Raw genomic sequence first — 25,856 nt, 5'->3', positions numbered from 1 at the left:
ACGACCATCTCTAAGGATGACCAACTTTCAGGATTTGTGCGTCCCTGATCATATTATCAAAACTAACGATGGACGTCCATCTTGTTTCAAAAATACGGGTTTCCCCACCACTGGATGGGGACATTTTGCGAGGACGTCCTCATCAAAACTTGGATGTCCGTTTCGAAAATGCCCCTCTGTCATCACAAGGACAAAATATAAGAAAACCAATGGACTGTAATAGGGACTTATAGCCCATTTAGTTATGTTTAAACAAATGAGAGATCTGCATGAAAGAAAATATTTATTTTTATTATTTTGACTTATGAAAACCACTTGTCCCTGAAACATGCTCAAAACAGAATAATCCATTTGTACAAGAGAGATGAGGTGAAGATGTGATTCAATGTGCCCCAATGAGAGTTTAATTTTACTTCCAATCTTTATAACATCAGACTTCCCAAGGCAGATTACAACAGTTAAGATGAACCCATCAGTAAACAGGATATCCTCACTGAAATTTGGCCATATATTACTGTATTGTATAGAACAGTGTAGAAAAATTAGCACAAAATACAACCTTTATTAGTGCTGTTTATACCAGCTGCAATAATCTTTGAAGTTGTTTTAGTTTCAAGATATTTATATCTACATATGGGAAATGTTCAAATAAATTAAAAAGCTGTCAAATAAGTTAAAACAAATCTTTTGATCTCCCACCTTTTAAGGCTCTGCTTATCCAACTGGAACAGCTTTTGACTTATTAGAGATGAACCACACATAGAAATAAGGGGTTGCCTAATACTCTTCTTGCTATTGTTTTGGGTGAACTAGTGTGTCAGCAAGCTCCACCTACTGGCTTCAGCCCATATAATGGGCTAGATAGGTAAGATAAAACAGAAGGCGGATGAGCCCAAGGAAAGCAAGACTATGAGCCTGTTTATGCAATGAGGAAACCTAGGACTGGAATCCCGCCACCTTCCCCCCCAGCACTGATCCAAGCTGCTCCAAAAAAAAAAACAATATTAGTATCAATTTTACCAAACTACTAGCACAGCACCAGTTTTTTGGAGCAGCTGGGGGTTTTTTTTTTTTTTGCTCCATTATATTTGATTATGGAGTTTTTCCCTGCTGTTCTTGTTTTCCATTTTTTTTTTATTGAAATCTATAATAGAATTGGACTCCAAATAGGATTATTAAGCTTTAACAGCATTCCCGAGGAGATTTGAGGTTTAATTGGTATAGATTTTGAATATATTGATTTAATACAGCATAGCACTCTCCTGACTGATTTCTAAGCAAATATTCAGTATTTTTGATTTGTGTTATAGTTTCACTTTTTAGAATATTTTTGAGTTGACAAAGTTAAATATGCCATTTTTCTTAAAAGTTTTAATGTAAAATTACTATTTGTTGATTTTAAAAGGTTGAAGTAATAAAAGTGAATGTAGCAGCTATAAAAAAAAGTTGATTCATTACATTTTTTTTTAAAGTTAAGACCCAAACACTGGGGCTTACTAAGCCAGTAGTACAGCTGGCTGTGTACTAGTGCCAACACAACCCATTCACTCTGAATGGGCTGCGTCGGAAATGCTGTGAAGAAGGCCCCAGTGTGGCTTAGTAATGTAAACTGACTTTAAGCCTTCAATCTGCAGCGAGAGCTCATACATGCATTATATGCAAGGAGACCTAAGAATATTTATAAACCAGAAAAACTAAATAAGGAACTGACTGAAGGGTGCCCAAACTTTTGCACCTGCCATAATCACTATTTTCTTATTTTGACTCTAGAAAAACTGTAAATAGTAATTTTGCATTCTTCAAATTACAGAAAGATATGTTTTAACTTTCTTATATGCAGATGCTATGTCAGCTTCTATTTACTAATGAATTCACTAAAACAAACAAGAGTTGCAAAGTTACCCAGTACCAGGAGTGAAACATTTTAGCCATTCTTTGTTTTGAACCTACTTGTAAGCTCCCAATTCTGAAATCTGTGCTGCAAGTCACATAATGCACCAGGATGGGCTTGTTAAGAAATTCAGGCCCGACAGGAAATTTTTCTCCTGGAACTAGGTAACTTGATAGTACTGCATACAATTTGAACAACAATGCCTAAACCTTTGTACACACCTGTATAATTTCTGCATGCACATAAATGTGATGGTCTATATGCATTCTTTTCCTCTGTGACCTCGATACCTGACCAGAAATGCTGCCTCCTAATGCTAAATCTCTCGCATAATTTTACCAAGGTAGAGGGAAACGTTTCACAGCATTTTTACCTGGGGAAATCAATACTTTCAAAATTGAACTGCTCATGTTCTGGCCCAGTTTTAAATGAAGTCTTTGGGCAGATGTTTGCATGATCCTGTACAGAGTGCAAAATGCACCCCACAGTAAGGGACCTACCTTGCTAATGCTGGTTTCCCGGAGGGAATGCTTACCGAGTATTGGATCTTAACTTGCAAAATCATGACCGCTAGCATTAAAATAAGGCAATCGGCCATTTAACAGGTATTGAAGCAGATGTCCCCTCAACTGCAGTGTGATATATCCTTACCGCACAGCAGTATCTGTGCTACTAAGTGGGAGCTTGAATCCTGCACACAATTTATTTATTTGACTAAGTCAGATCTGGTTTTGATAAAGCTCCCCATTTGTTTTGTATGAGACTCTTTCAGCTGCTCAAGCTGACGCTGACCTCGCCGTAGAAGAAACTCTATATGCATGACATCAGCCTTGGGAATCTTGGCATTTTTCTGGAACTCATCTTGTATCCGGGGCAAGAATCCAGGTTTTTCCTTCCCAGCTCTTAAGAATTGCTTGTATAAAGTCAGTACTTGTTTCTGGAGTTTGCTGTGCCTAACCATAGTTTTCAAGAGTACCTTTCAGGTCTTCAGGAGAAAAGCAGCACAGCTACATCTGAACTGTGGGAAGGGGGAGGGGAAAAAAAAAAAAGAAGATGATGATAAAATTAGTAGAAGCCCTGTAACTTTTGATTTCCCTTCAGCCAAACTATGAATAGTTTTCAAACACATGTGATGCTTTCTATCGAGTTCTGCCTTCTTTTGGATCTTCCTAAAACACTTCCGTTCCATAAGCAAAAAAATCTTTCCAGCACTTGACACACGTAAGAAATCACAAACTTTTCTAATGCTCCTAATAAAATAGTTCAAATATGGGGTTTTTTGGTATTTTTTTCTATTTACTTTAAAATATTTATAGACTATGCCATTCATAGTTTCTTCAGACTGCTCCTTGCTAAAGTTTGTTTTTAATTTTTAAGGAGTTATGCTGAGTAGACCAGTGCTTCCCAAACATTTTTTCCCAATATGACCCCATATTAGTGGTTAAAAATTCATATGACCACAGCTGGTAACCAAAGAAAATTATTACTCAAATGATATAAGTTGCACATTCATTCTGTTTCTCAAAGATTCAATAAGATATAAATGCATGGATTTATGCATTTATAAGTAATTATCTGATCTACTCACCATGCTAGAGGCCACATGCAAAATATTTTCTCTAGCTCCTTCACAGCACAACTTCCAAACCCTACAGTCAACCTGACTCTTTGTTTCGTAGAGGCTGTGGGTAGGTGGCCCGAGTGGGTGTCTACAAAGTATGTTGATTTACAAGGTAGAAGGAAGAGAAGTACTAAAGCAGATAGTGTGAAGACAATACCTCCTTTTCTTACCTACAGATTAAGCCATGGAGTAAGGCAATTAACGAGCAACATTCAGGCACAGATAGCTGGGTCCTGCTTTGTGCAAAACAAACTCACTACATACAGTATCGCTTCTTCCCTCTCCTGAGCTTCCTTTGAATCCTTCCAGCCCGTATCTGATTCCAAGGCTGAATGAGATCAGAAGAGCATGCACTGAACTCACTGGATGCAACTCCGCACCACACAAATTTCATCTATATGTAAGGGGAGCTGAATTCTGTGGGGAAGGTGTAGAAAGAAGAATGTGTGGTAAACAGTGGGAATATACAAGCAGTGAGGAACGGAGGGAGCATGAGCATCTGCAGAATAGGGCACTGAAGAAGCTGGGTAATGACCCTAAAGGCAACAGAAGTGGAGATAGTGAAGAGGAGAACATAGCAGAAGAGGATAGGAAAGGAGTCTTCAAGACCCAAAATGAGAAGTTTGTGCATGAAAACCTACAAGTGTGTCTGAATTTAAGATATTCTGCAAAGAACAGTGGGCTAAGATTCCTCAGCAATAATGTGAAACACCGATATCAAATTTAGGAAGCGTGTTTGGAGTCCCCCTAGGGTTCGCCATTGTCATCTGTATTGTTTAATATTTTTATGAGCTCCCTGAGAAGTTTTTGAATTCATCTCTGTACTATGTTTCTTCCCCATCCCATATCCCTCCCAATCCCTATTCCTTTCGCCTATCCTATCCCTGTTTACCTTCCTTTACCCAATTCATCTACTCTTAAAACCTCACTATTATGTTTATTCAGCTTGTACTATTTCTCCTTACAAGACTCTAATTCTAGTTACTATGTAAGCCGCATTGAACCTGCTATGTGTGGGAAAGCGCGGGGTACAAATGAAATAAATAACAATAATATGCAGATATCATCTTTATTTTGTTATCATTACAGTTACTGAAATAGAGAAGTCGATCTTAGAATGTATTGAAACTAAGTTGCTTTATTTTACTATATCTTTATCCAATATCCCACAGAAGATAGTTCTTAGGACAGGAAAAAGTTTAACTTTTGATACATCATCCCAAGTCTTGGGCTTCATACTTGATTCACAATTGACTTTAGAACATCAAGTTAATAATTAGAAAGTTCTTCTTTAAACTGAGACAGCTTAGAGCAATTAGGTCAACATTTTTTTCCAGACCAATTTAGATTACTGGTACAGGTTATGATCTTGCCACAACTGGATTATTGCAGATCTCTTTATGATGGTATTAATCAAGTTCTTCAGAAGCAGCTTTAGCTCTTAACAGAACTGTGCAGCCAGATTGATTTTTTGTCGCAAGAAATGTGATCACTTTATACTGTTTAAGGCTTTACATTGGTTACCGGTTAGAACTAGAGTAGAGTTTAAGATGATTTGTCTGGTTTATAAGATTTATTATGGTTGTTGCCCTGTAGATCATATTTCTTTGATATATTATCCATCATCCAGTTAGCCTAGCCGGCACAATTATTCATTAAATTTAAATCTTCAACAATTCAATAAGATCTGCTACAAGCGCTTCTACAATAGTCCTCTTGGTTGTTTGGCATTACGATTATGGAATTCAATTCCAATTGAACTGCGTAACATTTCAGATTACTTGTTGTGTAGGAAGGTTTTAAAAACCTTCCTACTTGAAAAGTATTTTGAAATATGAGATTTAAATTGTATTGATTTATCTTGTAACCTGCTCTGACTCCTTAAGGAAACGTAGCAGGATAGAAAAGTTGGGAATGGAATGGAATTATTGCTGCTAAAGGTGGTACAATCAGTTAAGTTTAAGGGACAGTTACTTTTTCACATGGGTGAGATGGGTGTTAACTTTGTTGATTAAAAAAATGAAATCAATATAAAAACTGAAGGGCCCTTTTACTAAGCCACGTAGGCGCCTACGCATGCCCAACATGTGTCAATTTTGAGTTACCGCTCAGCTACCGTGTGGCCCTTGCGGTAATGTCATTTTTGACGCTTGTCTGCTACGTGCACCAGAAAATGTTTTTATTTTCTGGCACATGGGCGGTACTCGGCATTTTACGCTCATAGACCATTGCTGCCCAGTTACCCCATGAGACCTTACCGCTAGGTCAATGGCTGGTGGTAAGGTCTCAGACCCAAAATGGATGCGTGGTGACCCCCAATAGGACCTCAAGTTCTAATGGAACCAATGATCCCATCCTCTTTCTGCCACAAGGGATGGGGACTTGATACAGCGAAGATACTTACCTATAAGCAGATATTCTCAGAGGACAGCAGGCCTTATATTTTCACACATGGGTAACGCGACCTGCATTGCCCAGTCCAAAGCTTATTATAAGCTTTAGAGCGCTTTGTGGAGTGATAGACATGATCCATTGCGCATGCGCGAGTGCCTTCTTGCCTGCTGTGGAGCGCAGTATTACCAGTACAATACTAAAGCACATAAAAAAGAGGAGACAACTCCTAGGGGAGGCGGGAAGGTCTGTGAAAATATAAAGCTTGCTGTCCTCGGAGAATACCTGCTACAGGTAAGTATCTTTGCTTTCTCAGAGGACAAGCAAGCCTATAATTTTCACATGTGGGGAATCCCAGCTACCAGGCTCACTGAACAGGCAACAGTAGGTCAATCTGACCTTGCAACGGTGAGGACAAAACACAGATCAACCTGAAACTATATACAAATGTGTGAGAGTACAGCCTTAAACAGAACAAAATGGGCCCAGAAGGGTGGTTGGATTCTAGATCCCAAACAAATTCTGCAGTACAGTCTGACCAAACCGACTATCGCGTCTGATGTCCTGCTCAAGGCAGCAATGAAATGTGAATGTGTGGATTGAAGACCACGTTGCAGCCTTGCAAATTTCTTCAACGGAGGCTGACCTCAAGTGGGCTATCAATGCAGCCATGGCTCTGACATTGTAAGCCTTGACATGACCCTCAAGAGTCAGCCAAGCCTGGGCATAAGTGAATGAAATGCAATCTGCCAGCCAATTGGAAATGGTGTATTTCCTAGATTGCAACCCCCATCCTGTTGGGATTAAAAGAAACAAAAAGTTGGGTAGACTGTCTATGGGGCCTAGGCCACTAAGTAAAAGGCCAATGTTCACTTGCAGTGTAAGGTGTACAGTGTGCTCTCACCAGCATGGGCATGAGGCTTGGGAAAGAATGGTGGCAAGACAATCGTCTGGTTCAGATGGAACACAGACACTACCTTACACAGGAACTTAGGGTGCATGTGGAGGACTATTCTGTTATGATGAAACTTAATATAAGGCACATCCGCTACTAAGGCCTAAAGCTCACTGTCCCTATGAGCTGAAGTAACAGTCACCAAAAAAAATGACCTTCCAGGTCAATTACCTCAGATGATAGGAGTCCAGTGGCTCAAAAGAATGACACTGAGCTCCCATGACACAGTTGGAGGTTTGGCCTAATGGTTAGTGCAGCGGGCTTTGATCCTGGCAACCTGGGTTCAATTCCCACTGCTGCTCCTAGTGACCTTGGGCAAGTAACTAAACCTTCCACTGCCCCAGGTACAAAACTTAGATTGTAAGCTCTCTAGGGACATAGAAAGTATCTGGATATAATATGTACCACTAGAGGCTGTCCAGAGATAGACTTACCCTCTACACATTGATAATAAGCACTAATCAAACTGAGGTGAACTCTTACTCAGTTGGTCTCAAGGCCAGACTTGGAAAGGTGTAGAAGGTATTCAAGTAGAGACTGTGAAGAGCAGGAAAGTAGATCTAGGGCCTTGTCCTCACACCAGATGGCAAACCTCCTCCATTTAAAAAAGAGTAACACTTCCTAGTGGAATCTTTCCTGGAAGCCAGCAAGACTCTGGAGACACCCTCTGGAAGATAAAACGAAGCAAATTCTAAGCTCTCAACATCCAGGTCAAGAGGGCCAGAGTCTGGAGGTTGAGATACAAAAGAGATTCGTTCTGCGTGATGAAGGTTGGAAAATACTCCAATCTCCATGGTTCTTTGGAGGATAACTCCAGAAGAGGGAACCAGATCTGCCAGGGCCAGTAAGAAACGATCAGAATCATGGCCCTGTGGTCTTGCTTTAGTTCCAACAAAGTCTTCCCCATGAGAGGAAAGTGTCCGACGCTAGTCTGCCATGGGCCTGGACCAGAACTGAGGGACTTTGTGATTGACTTGAGTGGCAAAAAGATCCACCGAGGGGATGCCACACACTTGGAAGATCTCACGGGCAATGCCCATGTTGAGTGACCACTCATGCGGTTCCATGATCCTGCGCAGCCTGTTGGATTTGCCTGCCAGATAAGTGGCTCAAAGGAGAAGTCCATGCCGGACTGCCCAACACCACATCCAAACAGCCTCCTGACACAGAGGGCATGATCCAGTGTCCCCCTGCTTGTTGGTGTAATACATTGCAATCTGATTGTCCCTTTTGAATGAGTACAAGTTGGTGAGACAAGTGATCTCTGAAAGCCTTTAGAGCATTCCGAATTGCTTGAAGCTCCAGAAGACTGATGTAAAGATCTGTCTGCTGGGTGGACCAAGCACCTTGAGTGTGAAGCCCATCTACATGAAGTCGCCACCCCAGGTGGGATGCATTTTTTTTTTTGAGGCTCAGGAATTTAGAATAGTCTCAGAGTCATACTGGATTGAATGGTCCACCAAAGCAGGGAGCAAACAAGCTCCAAGGACACCTGGATGACATCCTCCAGATTCCCCGTGGCCTGATACCACTGAGAAACCAGGGTCCACTGGGCAGTTCTCAAATGAAGCCGTGCCATGGGAACCACAAATTGTGGAGGCCATGTGGCCCAACAACCTCAACATCTGCCAAGCCATGACCTGCTGAGAGGTTCAAACTCAAGAGGCAAGTGTGACTAGGGTGTCTGCCCTCAGTCTCGGAAGGAAAGCTCAAACTCCATGTATACCGAGCAGGGCTCCAACAAACTTCAATTGCTGGGTAGGATGTAGATGGGACGGGGTAGGTTAAAATGAACCCTAGGAGCTTGAGCACCCAAATAGTTCTCCATATGAACTCCTGAGCACCGTCCTTTAACGTGCTTTTCACCAGCCAATTATCCAAATAAGGGAACACATGGACTCCCAGTCTGTGTGGCAATGCTGTGACTACTGCTTGGCATTTGGTAAAGACCCTGGATGCTGATGCAAAGCCAGGGCAACACGTGGTACTGGAAGTGCTGTATTCCCAGCCAAAATCAGAAATACTTCCTGTGAGCTGGAAGTATTGGGATGCGAGTGTAAGCATCCTTCAAGTCCAGAGAGCATAGCCAATCATTTTCCTGAAGCACAGGGAGAAGGGTACCTATGGAAATCATCCTGAACTTTTCTTTGACCAGTAATTTGTTCAGGGCCCTCAGGTCTAGGATGAGATGCATCCTCCCTGTCTTCTTGGGCACAAGGAAGTACATGGAATAGAATCCCTGCCCTTCTTCCACTGGTGGAATGGGCTCAACTTCATGGGACTTCAGAAGAGCAGAGAGTTCCTCTGCAAGTACCTGCTCGTGGTGAGAGCTGAAGTGAGACACTCTCGGTGAGCAATTTGGTGGTCTGTGATGCCAATGAAGGGCGTAACCTTGATGGACTATTTGTAGAATCCACCAGTCAGAGGTGGCAAGAGGCCACCTTTCTTGAAAAACTTAAGCCTCCCCACAACCAGCAAGCCATCTGGGTTGGTCAATGGTATTGCGGCTATGCTCTGCTGGAGCCAGTCAAAGGCTTGCCCCCTGCTTAGACTGGGGAGCTGTTGGGCCCTCAGGCACATGCTGTTGACGTGAACGAGCACGCTGGGGTTGAGCCTGGCAAGAAGAAATGGCATACCTATGTCTCTGCAAATAGTAGCGACCCCACGAGCACGCTGGGGTTGAGCCTGGAAAGAAGAAATGGCATACCTATGTCTCTGCAAGTAGTAGCGACCCCTCCTCAATGAGGAGGCAGGTGCATAAGGTGTCCAGCGAGAGAGAGTATTGGATGGTATCAGTGTGCTTTTTGATGAGGTCAATGACCTCCACCTGCTCTCCAAAAAGATTATCCCCCCTGGCACATGGCATCCGCCAACCTCTGCTGGACTGCCAGGTCCAAGTCAGAGACACGCAGCCATGAGAGTCTGCACATCACTATACTCTGAGCAGAGATCCTGAAAGCCACATCAAAAGTGTTGTAGGTGCCCCTGACCAAGAACTTACGACACTCCTTCTGCTGCTTGGCCAACTCTGAAGGGAGAATGTCTGCCAAATCCAGCTTCCAGCACACTGAGTCCAGCAAGTACATACTTGTTAAGAGCTGGTAAGATTGTATACGGGGGATGAGCATGGAGGCCTGATACATCTTATGGCCAAAAGAATGTCCTAGCTTCTCTACCCGGGGACACTGAAGCATAGTCTCTAGAACTCTTGCCTCTTTTGAGCGTGTACTCAACAACCAGGGAGCGATAAGGCAACTGAAGTTTATCAAACCCAGGAGTACTCTGAATCCAGTACATAGTTTCAATCTTCTTGGGAAGTATCGTGACAAAAGGGACTCCCAGTTCCTCACGAGAACATCATGTAAGATCTCGTGGAGTGGGACCATCACAGCCTCTCCAGGAGACTAGTAGTCCAGGACCTTGAGCATCATTGTCCTGGGCTCATCTTCCATCTCCAAAGGAATGGGAATGGTAGCTGTCATTTCCTTGACAAAAGAGGGAAAAGAAAGTCTCCACTTGAGAGCCTTTCTCCTGTCCTGTGGAGGGGAGGGGTCAGAAGGTATCTCATAAGACTCCTCCTCCTATGAGAAGTACCGTGGGTCTTTATCAGACTCCGGCAACTACTGTGGCTTAGTTTTCCCAGTACTTTCACCAAGTTACTGAGATCTTCTTCAAATAGCTACTTGCCACGAAAGGGCAGTTTAACTAGACATGGCTTTGATGCTGCACCGCTACCCAATGCTGCAGCCAGAGTTGCCAATGTGCTGTGACAGTCAAAGATAAACTGCTGGCTGTAACATATCATAACATGTCCCGACTTCACTCATCACTAAGGATTACGCTCTTCCGATCTCACAAAGTCTAAAACTCCTTGGTGTTTTGTTGGATAATCACTTGCAGCTCTACAGCCAAGTTAAACTCATCACAAAAAGAATGTTCCACTCTATGTGGAGATTCAGGCGTCTCAGGCAATTCCTCACAAGGAAGCTCTTCCGAACCCTTACACACTGGCTGGTCCTCTCGCATATTGACTACTGCAGTGGTATTTATGCTGGCTGCCGAAATTTCATTCTACAAAAACTCCAGACTGCTGAAAACACGGCTGCAAGGCTAATATTAGGCAAATTGCGCTTTGATCATGCAAAACCTCTTCGTTATCAATTACACTGGCTCCCAATTATAGACCGTATTACCTTCAAAATCTGCTGATTGACTCACAAGATAATTTATGGGGAAGCCCCTGCCTACATGCTAGATTTGATAGATCTACCATAAAGAAATGTGTCGGTGACTGCTCGATCCTACCTTAATCTACATTACCCAAGCTGCAAGTCTGTAAAATACAAACTACTCTTTTCATCTTCTTTCTCCTACGTCAGCCCAAAGTCTTGGAACGTCCTACCAAGGCATCTAAAAGTGATTGACGACCACCAGCTATTCAAGAAATCCTTAAAGACATTTTTATTCGAGAAAGCATATCCCCCCCAATTAACACTCAGTCTTCACCTTCCTCATATTACCAATACTCATTTAGCCAATGTGTTTTGCCCTCATGTTCTTTCCCGTCCTTCAGACTTTTGTGTCCTTACCCTCCTTATATTGTAATCTTTGTAGCATTGTAAGCCACATTGTGCTCACTCTAGTGGGAAAATGTGGGGTATAAATGTACCAAAAATAAATAAATAGCATCCACCACATAGGACAATCATGCTTTCAGCTGGGCATTATGGCACCAGTCTTGTGTTGCCGATTGATGATGCCACTTCAGACATGCTCTTGCCACAAATGAGCTGCACACTGTTGCTTGAAGGCCCAAAGAAGTCGCTTCAAAGGCTTGCTCCAGCAAGCCTTCTAGCTTTCTATCCAGTAGGTCTTTTAGAGCAATGTCCCCCCCCCCCCCCCTTCACTGGCAAGGTGGTCTTCTTAGTCACTGCCATAACAAGGGAGTCCACCCTGAGAAGCTGTAATTTATCTTTCTCTTCCAAAACTAATGGATAGAGGTGAACCATGGCTCTTCCCACTCTCAGCCCCATGTCCAGCGAGACCCAGTCTACTATAATCAGGTCCTGAATGTCTGGATGCATCGGGAAGGCCTTAGAAGAACCTCTAAGCCTCCCCAAGATTGATGAAGATGGAATTCCTGATGCCGAAGCAGAAGGCTCTTTAATGTAAAGCACTGCCAGTGCTTCAGAAAAAAAAAAAAAAAAAAAAAAAAAAAGAGTACTGAGCTCCTTTTTATGAAACAACCTCGGTACTTTTGGATCCTCTCCCTCCTCTAACGGCTCCTTCAACAATGGCTCCTCTGAATAGACTGAGGCCACATCAGATGAGGGAGAAGCAGTGATAGCTTCAACTGCCCACTCCTGGAGGTCTAAACGAGATCTCTTAGGAGCCAGCAGGACGAGAAACTGGAACACCTTGCAACAACTCTGACTGTCCCTACTTCAGTAAATAGGCTTTGTATAAAAGCAATATAAACTCCAGAGAAACAAAGATCCCAAAGCAGCTGAATGCTTTCTCAGGCCCCGAGGCTGTAAAACAGCGGCTGTGCTCCTCACTGCCAGCTGGTCCCGACAAAATGGTGCCTGGTCCCATACTCTGCTGTATCAAACTGCACACCAGCCCTGCCGGAGAGCCCAAAGACCCCAGTATATTTGGATGCTGTGCCAAATCCGAAGATTTGATGCTGCCATTTCCTCTACGTTCCGCAGGGTTCCCAGCTTGCACACATTGCAATGCCCCAACACCGGCCAGCAGGTCCTACAGCAGAAACACCGCTTAACTGCCTCCATGGGAGTCGCCATTCACCCCGACTATCACAAGTGAAGCACAACATGTCCTCAGAAGTGAGTCAGGATCCCTCCCCTGAACCAAGTAGAACTTACAACACTCTAAGAAGTTCCAACTCAATCTTTAGTCTGACTTACCACTGCCAGCTGCTCCCCACCAAGCTCACAGCTTCCACAAGTTTTACCATAGATGAGAAACCTCTTTCCTTCTTTTTTTTTTTTTTTTAATTAAGGTTGTTGAGATGGTAAAGGAGAGCTCCACAAAAAAACATGGGAGAGGGAAGAAGTAAATTTGTGGGACACCACAGACAGGTATCTGAAGAAATCCAAACATGACTCTGTAGACTCAAGTCACCTGCAAAGCTCAATTGGGGATCAGCTGACCAATTGGACCAGGATCAAAACACTAAGAACCAGAGGCTGAAAAGTGTGCCATCTAACTGATGGAAATAGAGAACTGAAAACTGAGCTAAGACATATCTCTCTTGGCATCCAGTCGAGCTGCTCAGTATTTTCTATCTCCACTTTCTAGCTGATGGACACAACTATCGCACAGGGTCTGGAATAGTGGGAAGCTACTTAATGGAAAGTGCCCCAATTACGCAGAACATTCTGTGTTGGTCATACTGCTGGATCTGTTGAGCATATTTGATTTGGTTAACCACACTACCTTGCTTGATAGCTGCAGACAGCTAAGACTTTGTGATCATGGTCAGGTGGATTCTGTCTTTCCTTGAGAATTGTGTTTTGTGATAAGAGCTAACAATACATTAAACATCTGGATAAATCCATAGAATTTGCTGTATTTGTCAGTTCTTATCACAAAAAGCTGAGATTAATACATCAAACTAGCTGCAAAAAAAAAAAAAAAGGTTTTTTTTTTGTCTAGGACACAAGTGACGAGACCTCAGGGCTTCTCTTCTGTTACATTATCCATGTAAATGCTTGGTACAGTTGTATACGACTTATTACGCGTTCTTCATCCCTGACAGGAATGCATCCTATATGTCCGTGAAAGACACACATCACTCTGGTCCCAAGGCGCTTTTTATACATACAGAAAATTCCAATAAAAATGACAGCATCTACAACTTTTTTGTTGACCTTTTATTTATAACAAGTTAACACCACCAGTACCATTTTTCTCACTATTTCCTGAAATTTAATGGGAAATTCTACTGTATTATCATCAGCATTTTGTTCTCAAGTAACCTACAAAGAAAAGACAACTTGTAAATGCAAAATGCAGTAGTGTTTCCTCATTAAAAAGGAAGAACCCAGACTGATTTTCCATTTCTTAATGTTGGAGGACATAACCGGTCAAGAGCAGTACAGAGTACAACTGCATTACCTTCTCAATCCTCCGTAAAAGTAAGGGAAGAATTTGATATCTTAGTGCCTCCATTTAGGCACACCTGTGCTGCATGCTAAGCATCAATTCTATAATGGCATCTGTGCTCCAAGAACACTGGTGTAAACCCAAATTGGTATACCTAAATTTAGGCGCGACCGTTTATGCCATGTCTAAATACAGTGTCTGAATAGATAGAAAATGGGCAGCACTTAAGAGCTTCATGCAGGGCATAACTTATAGTATTCTATAAATTACAAACGTAAGTGGGAGACACATCCAGAGCCCAGAGCCTTGCAGTTGAACTCTACAGTACTTAGGCACAACATTATAAATAGCATCTAGTGTACTTATGTTTTTAAGTGCCACTTTTGGCACCTCTGACACATGAAATTGTAAGCGCCAATTTATAGAACTGCCCTTTAAATGTTTCTCAATATAAGCAATTCTCTTTTCTCACAGTTGGCCAGTCAAAGTTCCAGATGTCCAGGAGGTGGATAACTTGTTATACCAGCATCACAAGACATCTACGATTATTCAGATTCCTGAAACTTCTCCCAATGACTTCACTCTAAATTTTACTGAAACCTACCATAACCTGATCAAAGGACTTATAATGGAAAGCAATGATTAATGACCAGGAGAACACAACAGCGAAGGCCTTATGCTCTTGCTGTCACTAACAGGAAGAAATGCTACCCCTGATCAAAAGTTATTATAAAGTACTTCTTTAATGGTATTTTACATGTTTCCAGTAAAAGATCTTATACCATTATCAGTTATCATGGTCAACCAAAAAGTTTGCATTCCTAGATCTATAAAGCGGACAGAGGCAGATGGCATCTTATAGACTAACCAATTATTGGGGCATGAGCTTTCAAGTGACCAGAGGTGGACTTTGCTTCTGTTAAAGCACATTTTTTACAATTTCACTCCTTTTAATTGCAATTTTCCTCATTCACTCCAGGGCTTGTAAAGTCATAATACTGTGTGAGAGACCCATTCAACCTCAATGGCTCCCGTGTGCGTGCTGTGTAGCATTGCAGATGAAGTCCTAAGGCTGGGAGCCAAAGAGGTCAGAATGGGCAGTCCTCCCTCTTTTCTCTCTCTCCTTTATCAGTTAGCAGCTTGTGATGCACAGGGCGAAGAGATTGTTTGACTGCCATTTTCTTTCTTACCCGATTGCCGAGTGGAGGGTGCCCACCATTTTCTTCTTTGTCCAGAATTTGATCAACCCAGGACCTCAAGAACTGTCCACACAGGTACCAAAACTGTGGACTGTAAAGTTTGACCACGCACTTAAACGTCCATTTGAGTCTGCGCTTGTACCAAAACTGTGGGCTGTAGTGGCGGCAGAATAGCAAATGTTTGGGCTGTAAAGCACAACTGAGAACCTAAATGCAAGTTTGATTCTGCATCTGTACCAAAACTGTGGGCTGTAGTGGCGGCGGAATACTAAAAGTGTGGGCTGTAAAGCTGAACCAAGCACCTAAATGTCCTGGCAGTAATGGCTGTGTCACCACGCATGTGTAAAGTGCTATCACTCGCAGACAGGATCAATGTTATAAAAAGACTGGCCAATAAGGAATGTCAGGCTTTCACTGCAAAAGAGTATGGGGTGCATCCAAGCCAAATCTCACACCTCTACAAGAAGGACAAGCTCTTGAGGATTGGTAGAGCACCAACAATCCTGAAAGGAAACGCAGATGTAGAAGAAGCTCTTCTTCACTGCTTTTCACAAGCAAGAAGCTGTCGGCTTCCCGTCACTGAATCCTACTGATGGACAAAGCCAATCATTTGGCAAAAAACCTTGGATTGGCCAGTTTCAGTTCACTTTCAGTGCAGATGGAAACAGGTCTTTATTGGAGAGCTACTGCAGATGGGATGCTGGCATTGCAACCTTCTCTATGAAAGATTCTTCCTTAATCAAAGCCAATTCAAATATTATTAGCTTATCGGCCCCCAGGAAGTTGAGAGCAAGTGGAAGTTATGTTGAATGAGTTCACTGCAACTGATTGTGTCAATAATGATGACATTTTGTTGATTAGAGATGCCAACCTTCACCTTGACAATCCTAATAATCATAATACCAAGCAATTTCTTTACTATCTTGAACTGTGGCAATTCTCAATCTTCAATGGTCAATCTTCTAACATCAAAGACAATCAATTGGATATAAACGCAACCAAATTTGGAGACTCATTTAATTTTAAAACAAGAAAATACTCACATCTTTCAAACAAGAGGTAAAATTGGCTCTATAAACTTTAGGTCAAATGAGCAATTTCATCAACTATTTTCCTCTCCTCCATCCATTGATTTTATTCAAAAATGGAATGACACCTGTAGCATAATTCTAGACAAGATAACACGATTAAAACCAAATCCAGACTTAATCCGAGGTTATCTCCCTGGTACAATGTAGATCTCTTAGAAATTAAATGAAAATGCAGAAGATCTGAATTTGGTCCAAAACTAGGTAAATTTGAAACAGCTCCTAAAAGAATACAAACATATGATTTCCAAAGCTAAAATTACAATTTACCCTAGAAAACAACAATTAACTCTAGAAAACTATATGCTTTAGTTAAGTTATGGCTGAATATTCAACAGGTATTCTCCATAAATGAGTATGTCCTTTCAGTGGACCAACCGGCCTATTATTTTCAACAGAACTAAAATAAAACAAGAATTGAAAAACCCTTCCATCTCATTAGAGCAAATCCTTAATTTACAAAATCAATCACTCTTTTGTTCGTCTACGAATAGAATCTGGTTGACATTTCAACCTATCACAACGGACCAAGTCAATCGTTTAATTCGCAAATATACCAAATCACAATGCTTGCTTGACTCCTGTCCTAATTAAATCTTGAAAGCAGCTCCTAAGGATTTAATTGATCACCTACTTTCAAGTCTAACTTTAATGTTATCTCAGGGTATATTCCCCTACTTGCAATGGTAGCACAATCTTAACTCCGATCCTGAAAAATAGTCAAATTAGTATTGTTTTCAACTGCAGACCAGTGGCCTCAATATCTCTAATAGTCAAAGTTTTGGAGGGGCTAATCACTCATCAGTTCATGGAATATCTTCAGCATCATTCAATTCTACATAAATATCAATCGGGTTTCAGAACCCCACATAGTACTGAAACTGTTCTTTTTGCATTAGTAGCCAATCTTAGAAAAGAACTAAGTTTAGGCAACAAAAGTTTAAATTCTCCAATTCAACATGTCTAGTGTGTTTGATATAGTAGATCATGATATCCCTTTTAAACATACTTGACTATTATGGAATCTGTGACAATGTTTTGAAATGGTTCTCTGGATTTCTAAAATCCAGGTCTTACCAACTTAAACGATGGGGTACTATCTCGTCATCTTGGGTTTCTTGTAGTAGAGTGCCACAGGGCTCTCCTCTGTCACCTATTCTGTTTAACATTATGATGATCCCTTTAGGCCATTTGTTAGATCAAATGGGTTTCCAGCATTCATTAATGCTGATGATGTTACAATTTATATTTTTGTGTATCTTTCATTTCTACAAAATTTCAATAAAGACATTTAAAATATCTACTTTAACAAATGAGACCTCAAAACTCTCAAAAGGGATAAATACAAAAAGTAAACTCCACTATCATAAATGGAAGCAAGACAATATCATAGGTCCATATATATAAGAAAAAAGAATCACCTGCAAAAACTCCTTCACCAGGAGAAAATCAGGCGATTCAAAAAAAACTTTTTTCAATCCCAAAATAAGGAACAAGTGAATGGTCACACCAAAAAATAATTACAAAAAAATGTCAACTCCCAAAGACAGATTTCAAAGCAAAAATCAAGCAGGAGCCCCACAAGTCAGAAGACTGCACTTCAAATGTAGAGTCAGAAACAAAACCCCCCAAAAGAGATTGACCAGCCCCTCCAAAACACAACTTAACTGAAGCTGTCGTTAAAGCCTTTACTGGAACTGCTGCTTAGCTGGTACATAGCTGTGATTCCAAAATACCTCCAATTCAACTCCAATCCGACTCTAAGTACTTGAGGCAGTGCACTGTGGAATTCCTGAGATAGTGTTAGGCCTGTTTTCACCCAGAAGAGTAAGTATATAAATATCTTTGCAAGTTCAGTTAAATATGGGATTTATTTTTATTAATATGGATGTTATTTTTCATATGTAGACTCATCAAGTTTAAAAGCTCCAGGCACCCTATTTTGAAAAACTAAAGATGTTTGCTCAGTCATGAAACAAAACACATATAAAAGCTGCCCCAGGAAATTGCTTTTCTTCTGCGTTGATGGATTTAACAGACCTTGTTCCCTTAGCCCTCTGCAATAATGCGTTCCTGACTGTTCTAAAGTGTGCACAGTGATTTCTGCTGTTTTCAATGATGATGTAAACAGGGTTTATTACAAAGAGTGGGATAGGACAGGGGTGAGCTGAGTTTGGGGGCTCTCACCTCTTTTTTATATACCCCCTGCCCCTTTAGGTGTGTCTGCATCCTCTTCCCTTGACTGACCAAGCTTCAGACAACCAGGGATAGTAAATGCCTTGGTGGTAGGGAAGGGCACTGACATCAGTCTTTGCTTGGAATGCTATTTGCCCAGCAATAGTATGAAACGGTCTTAAATTTTGTCCAATAAAGCATAATATATTTATATATATTTTTCCTTAGGCATGAGTTATTGGAGGAAATGTCCTTAAACTTATTAAGGTTGTTGGGGGGGGGGGGGGGGAAGCCACTTCTTATCTCTGAGGTTATGTAGCATGGATTTTTGCTACTTTTTGGGCATCTGATGATTCAAGCAAACATGGCATAATCCAAAATAAATGCGAATGCATCAGATAAACTTTGAAAGCAAGGATACTGGATCTCTTGCTATTCCAAATCCCAATTATTTGCATTCAACATTTGACTTTATGCTTTATGTATAAATCATCTTTAATGAGCAAAGCAGTAAACAACAAAGGAAACTATGCCAAATTTCCTTGCATCAAAATAATCAACTTTGAAGAACCACAATCCAGTTATAGCAGAAACAGCTAGATTATCCTTGCCCCCCCTTCACCTCCCAACCCCCCCCCCCCCCCCCCCCCTCTACTGCAATGAACTCACACACCAACATTAATTGAAAAGTTGACTGCGGGCTACAAAGTCTCCCAAAAATGCTCCCAAGTTCTTTGACATCTTTGGCCCAGAGGCCACTGCACAATGCTCCATGGACAATAAAGACATCATTTGAATGTGCCAGGATGCATAGGTAGGAGCTGAAAAGTCTCTCCAAACAAGTAAGATTGCCTTCTTACTCATCAGCACAGTGTGTCTGAGAAAGCCCCGAAATCCTGCTGGAGTGGATGAAGTACCGCCAGGATGGTAAAATAATAACAGAGGGGATACAGCGATTGCTTGGGACCACATTGCAGAAATTGGAGCCACTAACAACTGGGAAAAGTACACAGCAACATTGCTTCAAGAATGTTAAACAACTTCTCGTGGCCTATGAGGCAAACAAAAATGCTTGGATGACCTAAGAAATTTGGCTGCAGAGGCTGAAAAAAATTGGATAATACAATGCGCAGCAGAAGCATGAAATTTTGATGCTACATGACAACTGCAGCACAGAGCACTGAGGTTCGACTATCAGATAAGTTTGTATTCCTACCACCCAACACAACTTCACTTATTCAGCCAATGGATCAGAGTATCACAGCCAATTTCAAGAAGCAATACACAGCACTGATGCTGTACCATCTGATAAGGACAATGATGAAAACATTGGCAAGAAAGTGGCCAAGATGGCTTGCAAGCTAAGCACACTCAACTCAATACACATGAAGAAGGCTTGGCATCGTGTTATCCAAAGTACAACTGCTACAGATGTGCTAGCTTTATGAAAGAATGCTATGATGATGAGAAGAACGGTGAAAAGAAAACTTAGAGGAGTGACTGCGAGGGTCAAAAATTTACATCAGGCATGGATGCTGTTCAAAAACACCATCGTGGAAGCCCAGGCCAAATATATATGCCTTTGTATGGCTCCATGGTGCAACCGCACCTCGAATATTGTGTTCAATTCTGGTCGCCGCATCTCAAAAAAGATATAGTGGAATTAGAAAAGGTGCAGAGAAGGGCGACGAAAATGATAAAGGGGATGGGACGACTTCCCTATGAGGAAAGGCTAAAGCGGCTAGGGCTCTTCAGCTTGGAGAAATGCGGCTGAGGGGAGATATGATAGAGGTCTATAAAATAATGAGTGGAGTTGAACGGGTAGATGTGAAGCGTCTGTTCATGCTTTCCAAAAATATTAGGTCTAGGGGGCATGCGATGAAGCTACAATGTAGTAAATTTAAAACGAATCAGAGAAAATGTTTCTTCACTCAACGTGTAATTAAACTCTGGAATTCGTTGTCAGAGAATGTGGTAAAGGCGGTTAGCTTAGCAGTGTTTAAAAAAAGGTTTGGATGGCTTCCTAAAGGAAAAGTCCATAGACCGTTATTAAATGGACTTGGGGAAAATCCACTATTTCTGGGATAAGCAGTATAAAATGTTTTGTACATTTTTGGGATCTTGCCGGGTATTTGTGACCTGGCTGGCCACTGTTGAAAACAGGATGCTGGGCTCGATGAACCTTTGGTCTTTCCCAGTATAGCAATACTTATGTACTTATGATGAGAATCCTGTGGATATCCCAGCGAGAATTACTCCAGAGGAGTTTAACCACTTTGTAGCTGTTGATGACAACCTGCAAACATCTGCAAATATGTAGGAGCAAAACCAACACTATATACAGCAGTATATATGTTCCTATGTAAAAAAAAACATATAGGATTGTAATACATGGCATTGTTCTGTGTTCCCAACCTGATTGTAAAACTGCAAACTCAGACTTTTCCTCTTTCACTGATCAAGCGTATTGCTTCATGAACCTCGACCTTGCGTACAAAGACTACTGACAAGGGTCCCAATGTACTACAATAACAAGGTTGTTATCAGGATCAATGTCATGGCCAGAACAGCCCAGGACTCAGGGAATTACCCTTGCAGCTGGAAAGATGCAGTGGCTGCAAAACTGTACATTGTTTATAAAACCATGGCTCCTTATTAAGGTGACCCCTCAATGTGGTAACAGTGAGACAATCAATCATGTGGCCCCTGAAATCACAGCAATGGGGATAACAAAGTTATTTGTGCATAGACAAGACCAGAATGTATGTCATTAGCACAGCTGCAGCCCATGATTTCTGTATAAAAAGGGCTCTCATCAGAGGCAAGAGGCTGCTGTGTTTACTTTCCGAATGAGGAGCAGACCTGCATTGCATCTGACTGACCATCTGAGGAACACACACTGCCACCTGGAAGTTTGCATTAGGTTGTATGTGTGCCATGTAACCTTGTATTAGGGCTGTGAGTTCCAAATGACTTTTTTTATGTAAGAGTCTAGTTAGGGATTTATATGCGTTTACTCTGAGCTATTTCTATGCTAAGACTTTCATTGTCTTCATTCTTGCTTTCTTTGCACATTATCTCTGCTGCTATTTTAAACAAATAAATAAGCACTCTATTTTTATAATAATACTTGCTTGTGAGGCAGTATTTGGGCGTAGCGAGCTTGGACCTAAGGATAAGAGGGAGCACATTTGCTTCTTACAGTTCACTCACTAATGCTGGTATTACTAGAGACCTATTCCTTTTAAGATTTATACTAAATGCCAGATACCCCAATAGCATCCCAAAAGATTGTTATCTGAACACACCCTACAGATATCAACAATGAAGAGATTTGCTCAGAGTTGCAGTCTTTGGCTGAGGATGCTGGAGACATAGATGATAAGCTAATGGTGGTGGAAGCTGGCAGTGAGCATGAAGCAACACCCACTATGACATTTACTGCTGCATTACAAAGTTTGGACATTGTAAGAGCTTATATGAAGGGTAATGGTTGGCCAGTTATGAACATTATTATGACCTGCTGAACCTTGTCTACAACACAAATAGACAAAACACAATACAGAAAACAATTACAGATTTTTAATACCTTTTAAATGATACTAGTTTTGTGTTGCAAAAATGTTATTTTTTATGTTTTATTGATCTTTTTCAGAAAATGGGCAATGCCTCACAACATTTTGCATCGAAGGAAAATCTAAACTATCCAATAGCAGTAATAAATGAGTTAAGCTACACTGGCTACAGTGCCTCTGTGTGATTTCTTAAATAATGGTGTGAAAACGGTAACATCAGTTATGTGCATGCTCCAGTTAAGTGAAAGTAAAATTACAGTCCAGAGCCCTTGCACTTAACCGAGTGCACTGTAATAGTAGAAGATGATGCAAGTTGCTGGCATGTCACCACACAAAGAGGGTGGGTGGGCTGTAGATACAGGAAGTTTTTGCCCTGGATTACTAACCCAACACATACCCTGGCCCCTAGATCCTGGAGACTGTCTGGGGAAAGTGCCATCACCAGGAAGAAAGCAAGAGAGAGAGTAGGGAAACAGCACTAGAAGAGGTAATGAGATAGAGGACGAGAAGAATGGGATAAATAAGATGGGGATGGGTACTGAAAGAGGGATACAAGGGCTGGGAAAGATGAAGGACAAGGAGACAGAGAAACAAACTGAGGATAGCTGGGCAAAAGATGGCTGGAATGCATTGGAAGGAGAGATGAGAACAGGCTTAGAGAAGACAAAAAAGGAATACTGTAAAGAAAGGAAGGGATAGACTGACAAAGAGGAAGGAGTCAATGGAACTAAAATTGAAAGAATAGCAAGGTGGAAAAGTACTGGGCAAAGGTAAACTAATTTTATGATTTAAGTTAGAATGTTAAAAGTTATTTTATATTTAACTATGTAATAAAATTACACTTGACTTTGGACAGTGCTTTACTTATGTTAGCCCTGCAATATTTAACACAACTCAATACATACTAAAACAGCAGCAAACCTGTCAGATTGCAGCATCCACCTTGAATTGAAGACAACCATTATTTCTTCTCTCCTACGCATCATCTTTAATTTTGTAGTCAGATATCTTGGAAACGGCAAATTCTGAAACCCGGGAACAACTGTCTTGCAGGACTCAAAACTGTAAAACAACAAAATAACAGCTGGGTAAATATAACTACAGCATCAATCCTGACCAGCAAATACAGCAGCAGCATGGGCTGGTTCTTTGTTGAAGAAGAACCAAAGGTATATGTCCACCAGTATCTAGTCTGAGAACACAAATTTGAGTCTCAAGTTATGCTCCATCCTCAGCTCAAATATAGCACCAATGAAAGGATTTTCCAGCTAACATATACTAAACTGATCTTGTGTTTAAGACAGTATAGTATATTTTATTTATTCCAAACTTTATATACCGTCTTAAATGACTAGCAGGGCAAAGTGGTTTACAAACTAATAACAATGAAAAACAGAAAAGGACTACAATCAGAATAGTAAAGAGTCACACCAGTCAAACAAGAGTAATAAATAATCAATGTATAACCTTCAGCAAGTTGGTGTCAAATCACATCAATCAATACTCACCGATTGATAATACTGTAGGCCTGCTCAACTAGCCAGGTCTTAAGCGAAGCATAATGCCACTTAATGACAATGGCATTGAGTTCCAAAGAGATGGTGCAATGAAAAAGAAAGCAGAATGGCAAGTACTCTCTATCTGGGCTACACAAAGCCCAGGCAAAACCAAGCGATGATCGTTTACTGATCTCAGGACATATGCTGGGGAGTAGGGAATGGTTAAAGAGGTACGCTGATGTACCCTGATGAAAAGCGCGTAATGTCAGTAAAAGAAGTTTATATTGAATGTGGAAACAGACTGGTAACCAATGATGACCTTTGAAATACGGTGTAATATGATCAGATTTTTTAAGACGACACAACAGGCAAATAACCATATTCTGCATTGTTTGGAGCCGTTTAAGTGTAGATTGAGGAAGTCCGAAGTAAACACAGTTGCAGTAATCAAGTCTGGTCATAAATAAGGCTAAGATCAAAGAAAGAAAGATGTTGTGGGTAAAGAAAGGTCGCACAGTACGTAGTTGACGCAAAATAAAAAATCCAGCCTTACACAATGAAGATACCCGAGTCCCAAAAGTAAGACGAGAATCTAGTATTGTACCCAGATAACGAAAACTAATTACAGGAGTGATCATAGTTCCTAGCAAGGAAAGGGGTGCCGAAGGATATGTTCTGTGAAATAATGTGGTAGCACCCTCCCAGATAAGAAATTCATAAAAAATATAGAAACACAAACTGATTCTATTCTGCTCCAGAACTGCAAAGCGCTAAAACATCTCTCTGTGGCCAATGATCAGAAGCAAATGTGGGCACTAGAGGTTATTACTGCATGCTTTTGCTCCTGCCCCATGATCAGTGCCCACGGGCTCTGAACACAAGTAGCATGCAAATGCTTGCTAAACAGGTCATTAACTATTTCTCCCCAATGCTCAATGGGCAGCATGTCAAACATTGGCACTGCTCCCATAGCAAATCTTATGCCAGCTAGGAGCTGGCATTAGGGTTTGCTGAGCATTGAAGAAGAATGGGAAGCCCTGTCCAGTATACATTTGCATGCTTACAGGCGCCCCCCCCCCCCCCCCCTCACACAAGGGACTAGAGGTCTGGTAGAAATCCAGCCCCCTTAACCACCCCCCAAGACAAGTTTCCCTGGTGGCCCAGTGGCCTTCTCCCTCCCCCCACCTCCATGTCCAGGGGAGGGCGGGAGGCCACTGGGCCACCAGGGAAACTTGTCGGGGGGGGGGGGGGTGAGGGGAGCTCCATGACCTCCAGCCCCTTTTATTGGTAATGTTTGACAGATCTAAGTATTTTTTGTTTTGACAGACCTGTCAGACAATTTCTGGGAGAGGATTGTGCCTTGGGCAAATGCCCAGGCACAATCCTGCAGAAGTACCCCAATAAAAGGAGCTAATAGTGTAAATTTGCATGCAATTAGCTCTGATCATCTGGGTTTTATTTCCTAGGTAGGGACATTGATCATTGGGGCCTCTGTTAACAGGGAAAAGCTTTCGTACAAAGAAAAAAAAAGAGAGGTAGCGGATAGACCAATTGTCCGTCCAAACCGTAGGTTTATTTAAGAAACAAATCCAAACGTACCGCTTTTTTTCTTTGTTGTTTGTACACTGTGTTTCTGGTTAAGGGTACACTTGTTTGGTTTCTGTGTGCGTGTTATTTAGGGAAAAGCTTTTAACAAACGTACTGCTTAAACAGCTCCATATTCAACCTTTCTTTTCCTGGCACGTGCAAAGATATCAAGTCACATACATTCGGTTGCCCTCACGCATTATCATAGGCCGAGCACACTTCCTCACACGCATTCGGGGATCGGGGAACCGTCTCCTCTCCTCATGACCTGCCAACTCTCCATCTTACACTTGTCCGCAATACGGCACCTCTCCCCGACATACTCACACCTGAGGTCGTCCACCAACAATCCCACAGCTTTCCTTCTCTGGAGCCCTTTCCTTTAACTCGACTTACTCTGTTCTCTCCCTTTGAGGCATGCCGCCTTGCCGGAAACAGGAAATTGTGTCACATAAGACAGCGTGGGGCGAGTCCGGTCTCCTTGCGCCGGACTGTGGGGTTTGCGGGAATCCCGGGGGGGGGGGGGGGGATGGAACTCAAGGTGGTTGAAGGCTTCAGCTCATAAATGGACTAGATAGATTCACTTCTCCTTTTCATCCAGCCTCCTTGATAGAAATAGGTACCGCCTTCTCCTCCTTCATTCAATAATTCAGAGCGAGCAGCTGTACTTCCTTTGTGCCCGGGCTGATGCAGCGAGGCTCAAAACCAAGGAGATTTATGACCAAGAACACACACACGGTCAATCGG

General features: G+C 41.7%; 1 protein-coding gene and 1 non-coding gene across 6 annotated transcripts; both read right to left on the bottom strand.

The window, feature by feature from the left end:
- Positions 1–603: 603 nt before the first annotated feature.
- Positions 604–25,856, bottom strand: SDHAF1 (succinate dehydrogenase complex assembly factor 1). 5 transcript variants are annotated; one of them, XM_030193252.1, is made up of 3 exons: positions 25,437–25,856; positions 22,966–23,085; positions 604–2,904 (listed from the first exon to the last, which is right to left on the bottom strand). In XM_030193252.1, exon 3 carries the CDS (start codon positions 2,850–2,852, stop codon positions 2,598–2,600), a length of 255 nt encoding a protein of 84 aa, XP_030049112.1. In that variant the 5' UTR covers positions 2,853–2,904; positions 22,966–23,085; positions 25,437–25,856; the 3' UTR covers positions 604–2,597. The 5 variants fall into 5 exon arrangements, with proteins under 5 accessions (XP_030049112.1, XP_030049110.1, XP_030049111.1 ...); XM_030193250.1 differs by having other exon boundaries at positions 22,945–23,085; positions 25,437–25,855; XM_030193251.1 differs by having other exon boundaries at positions 604–2,909; positions 25,437–25,855.
- On the bottom strand, positions 13,881–14,013 carry LOC115463953. Its single transcript, XR_003941208.1, has one exon. It is a non-coding gene; the product is annotated as a small nucleolar RNA SNORA47 (small nucleolar RNA).

Source organism: Microcaecilia unicolor, chromosome 2, assembly GCF_901765095.1.
Source record: "Microcaecilia unicolor chromosome 2, aMicUni1.1, whole genome shotgun sequence".
Classification (NCBI taxonomy): Eukaryota; Metazoa; Chordata; class Amphibia; order Gymnophiona; family Siphonopidae; genus Microcaecilia; species Microcaecilia unicolor.
Note: the sequence above shows the minus strand (reverse complement) of the source record. Positions and strands in the feature narration are given on the sequence as shown.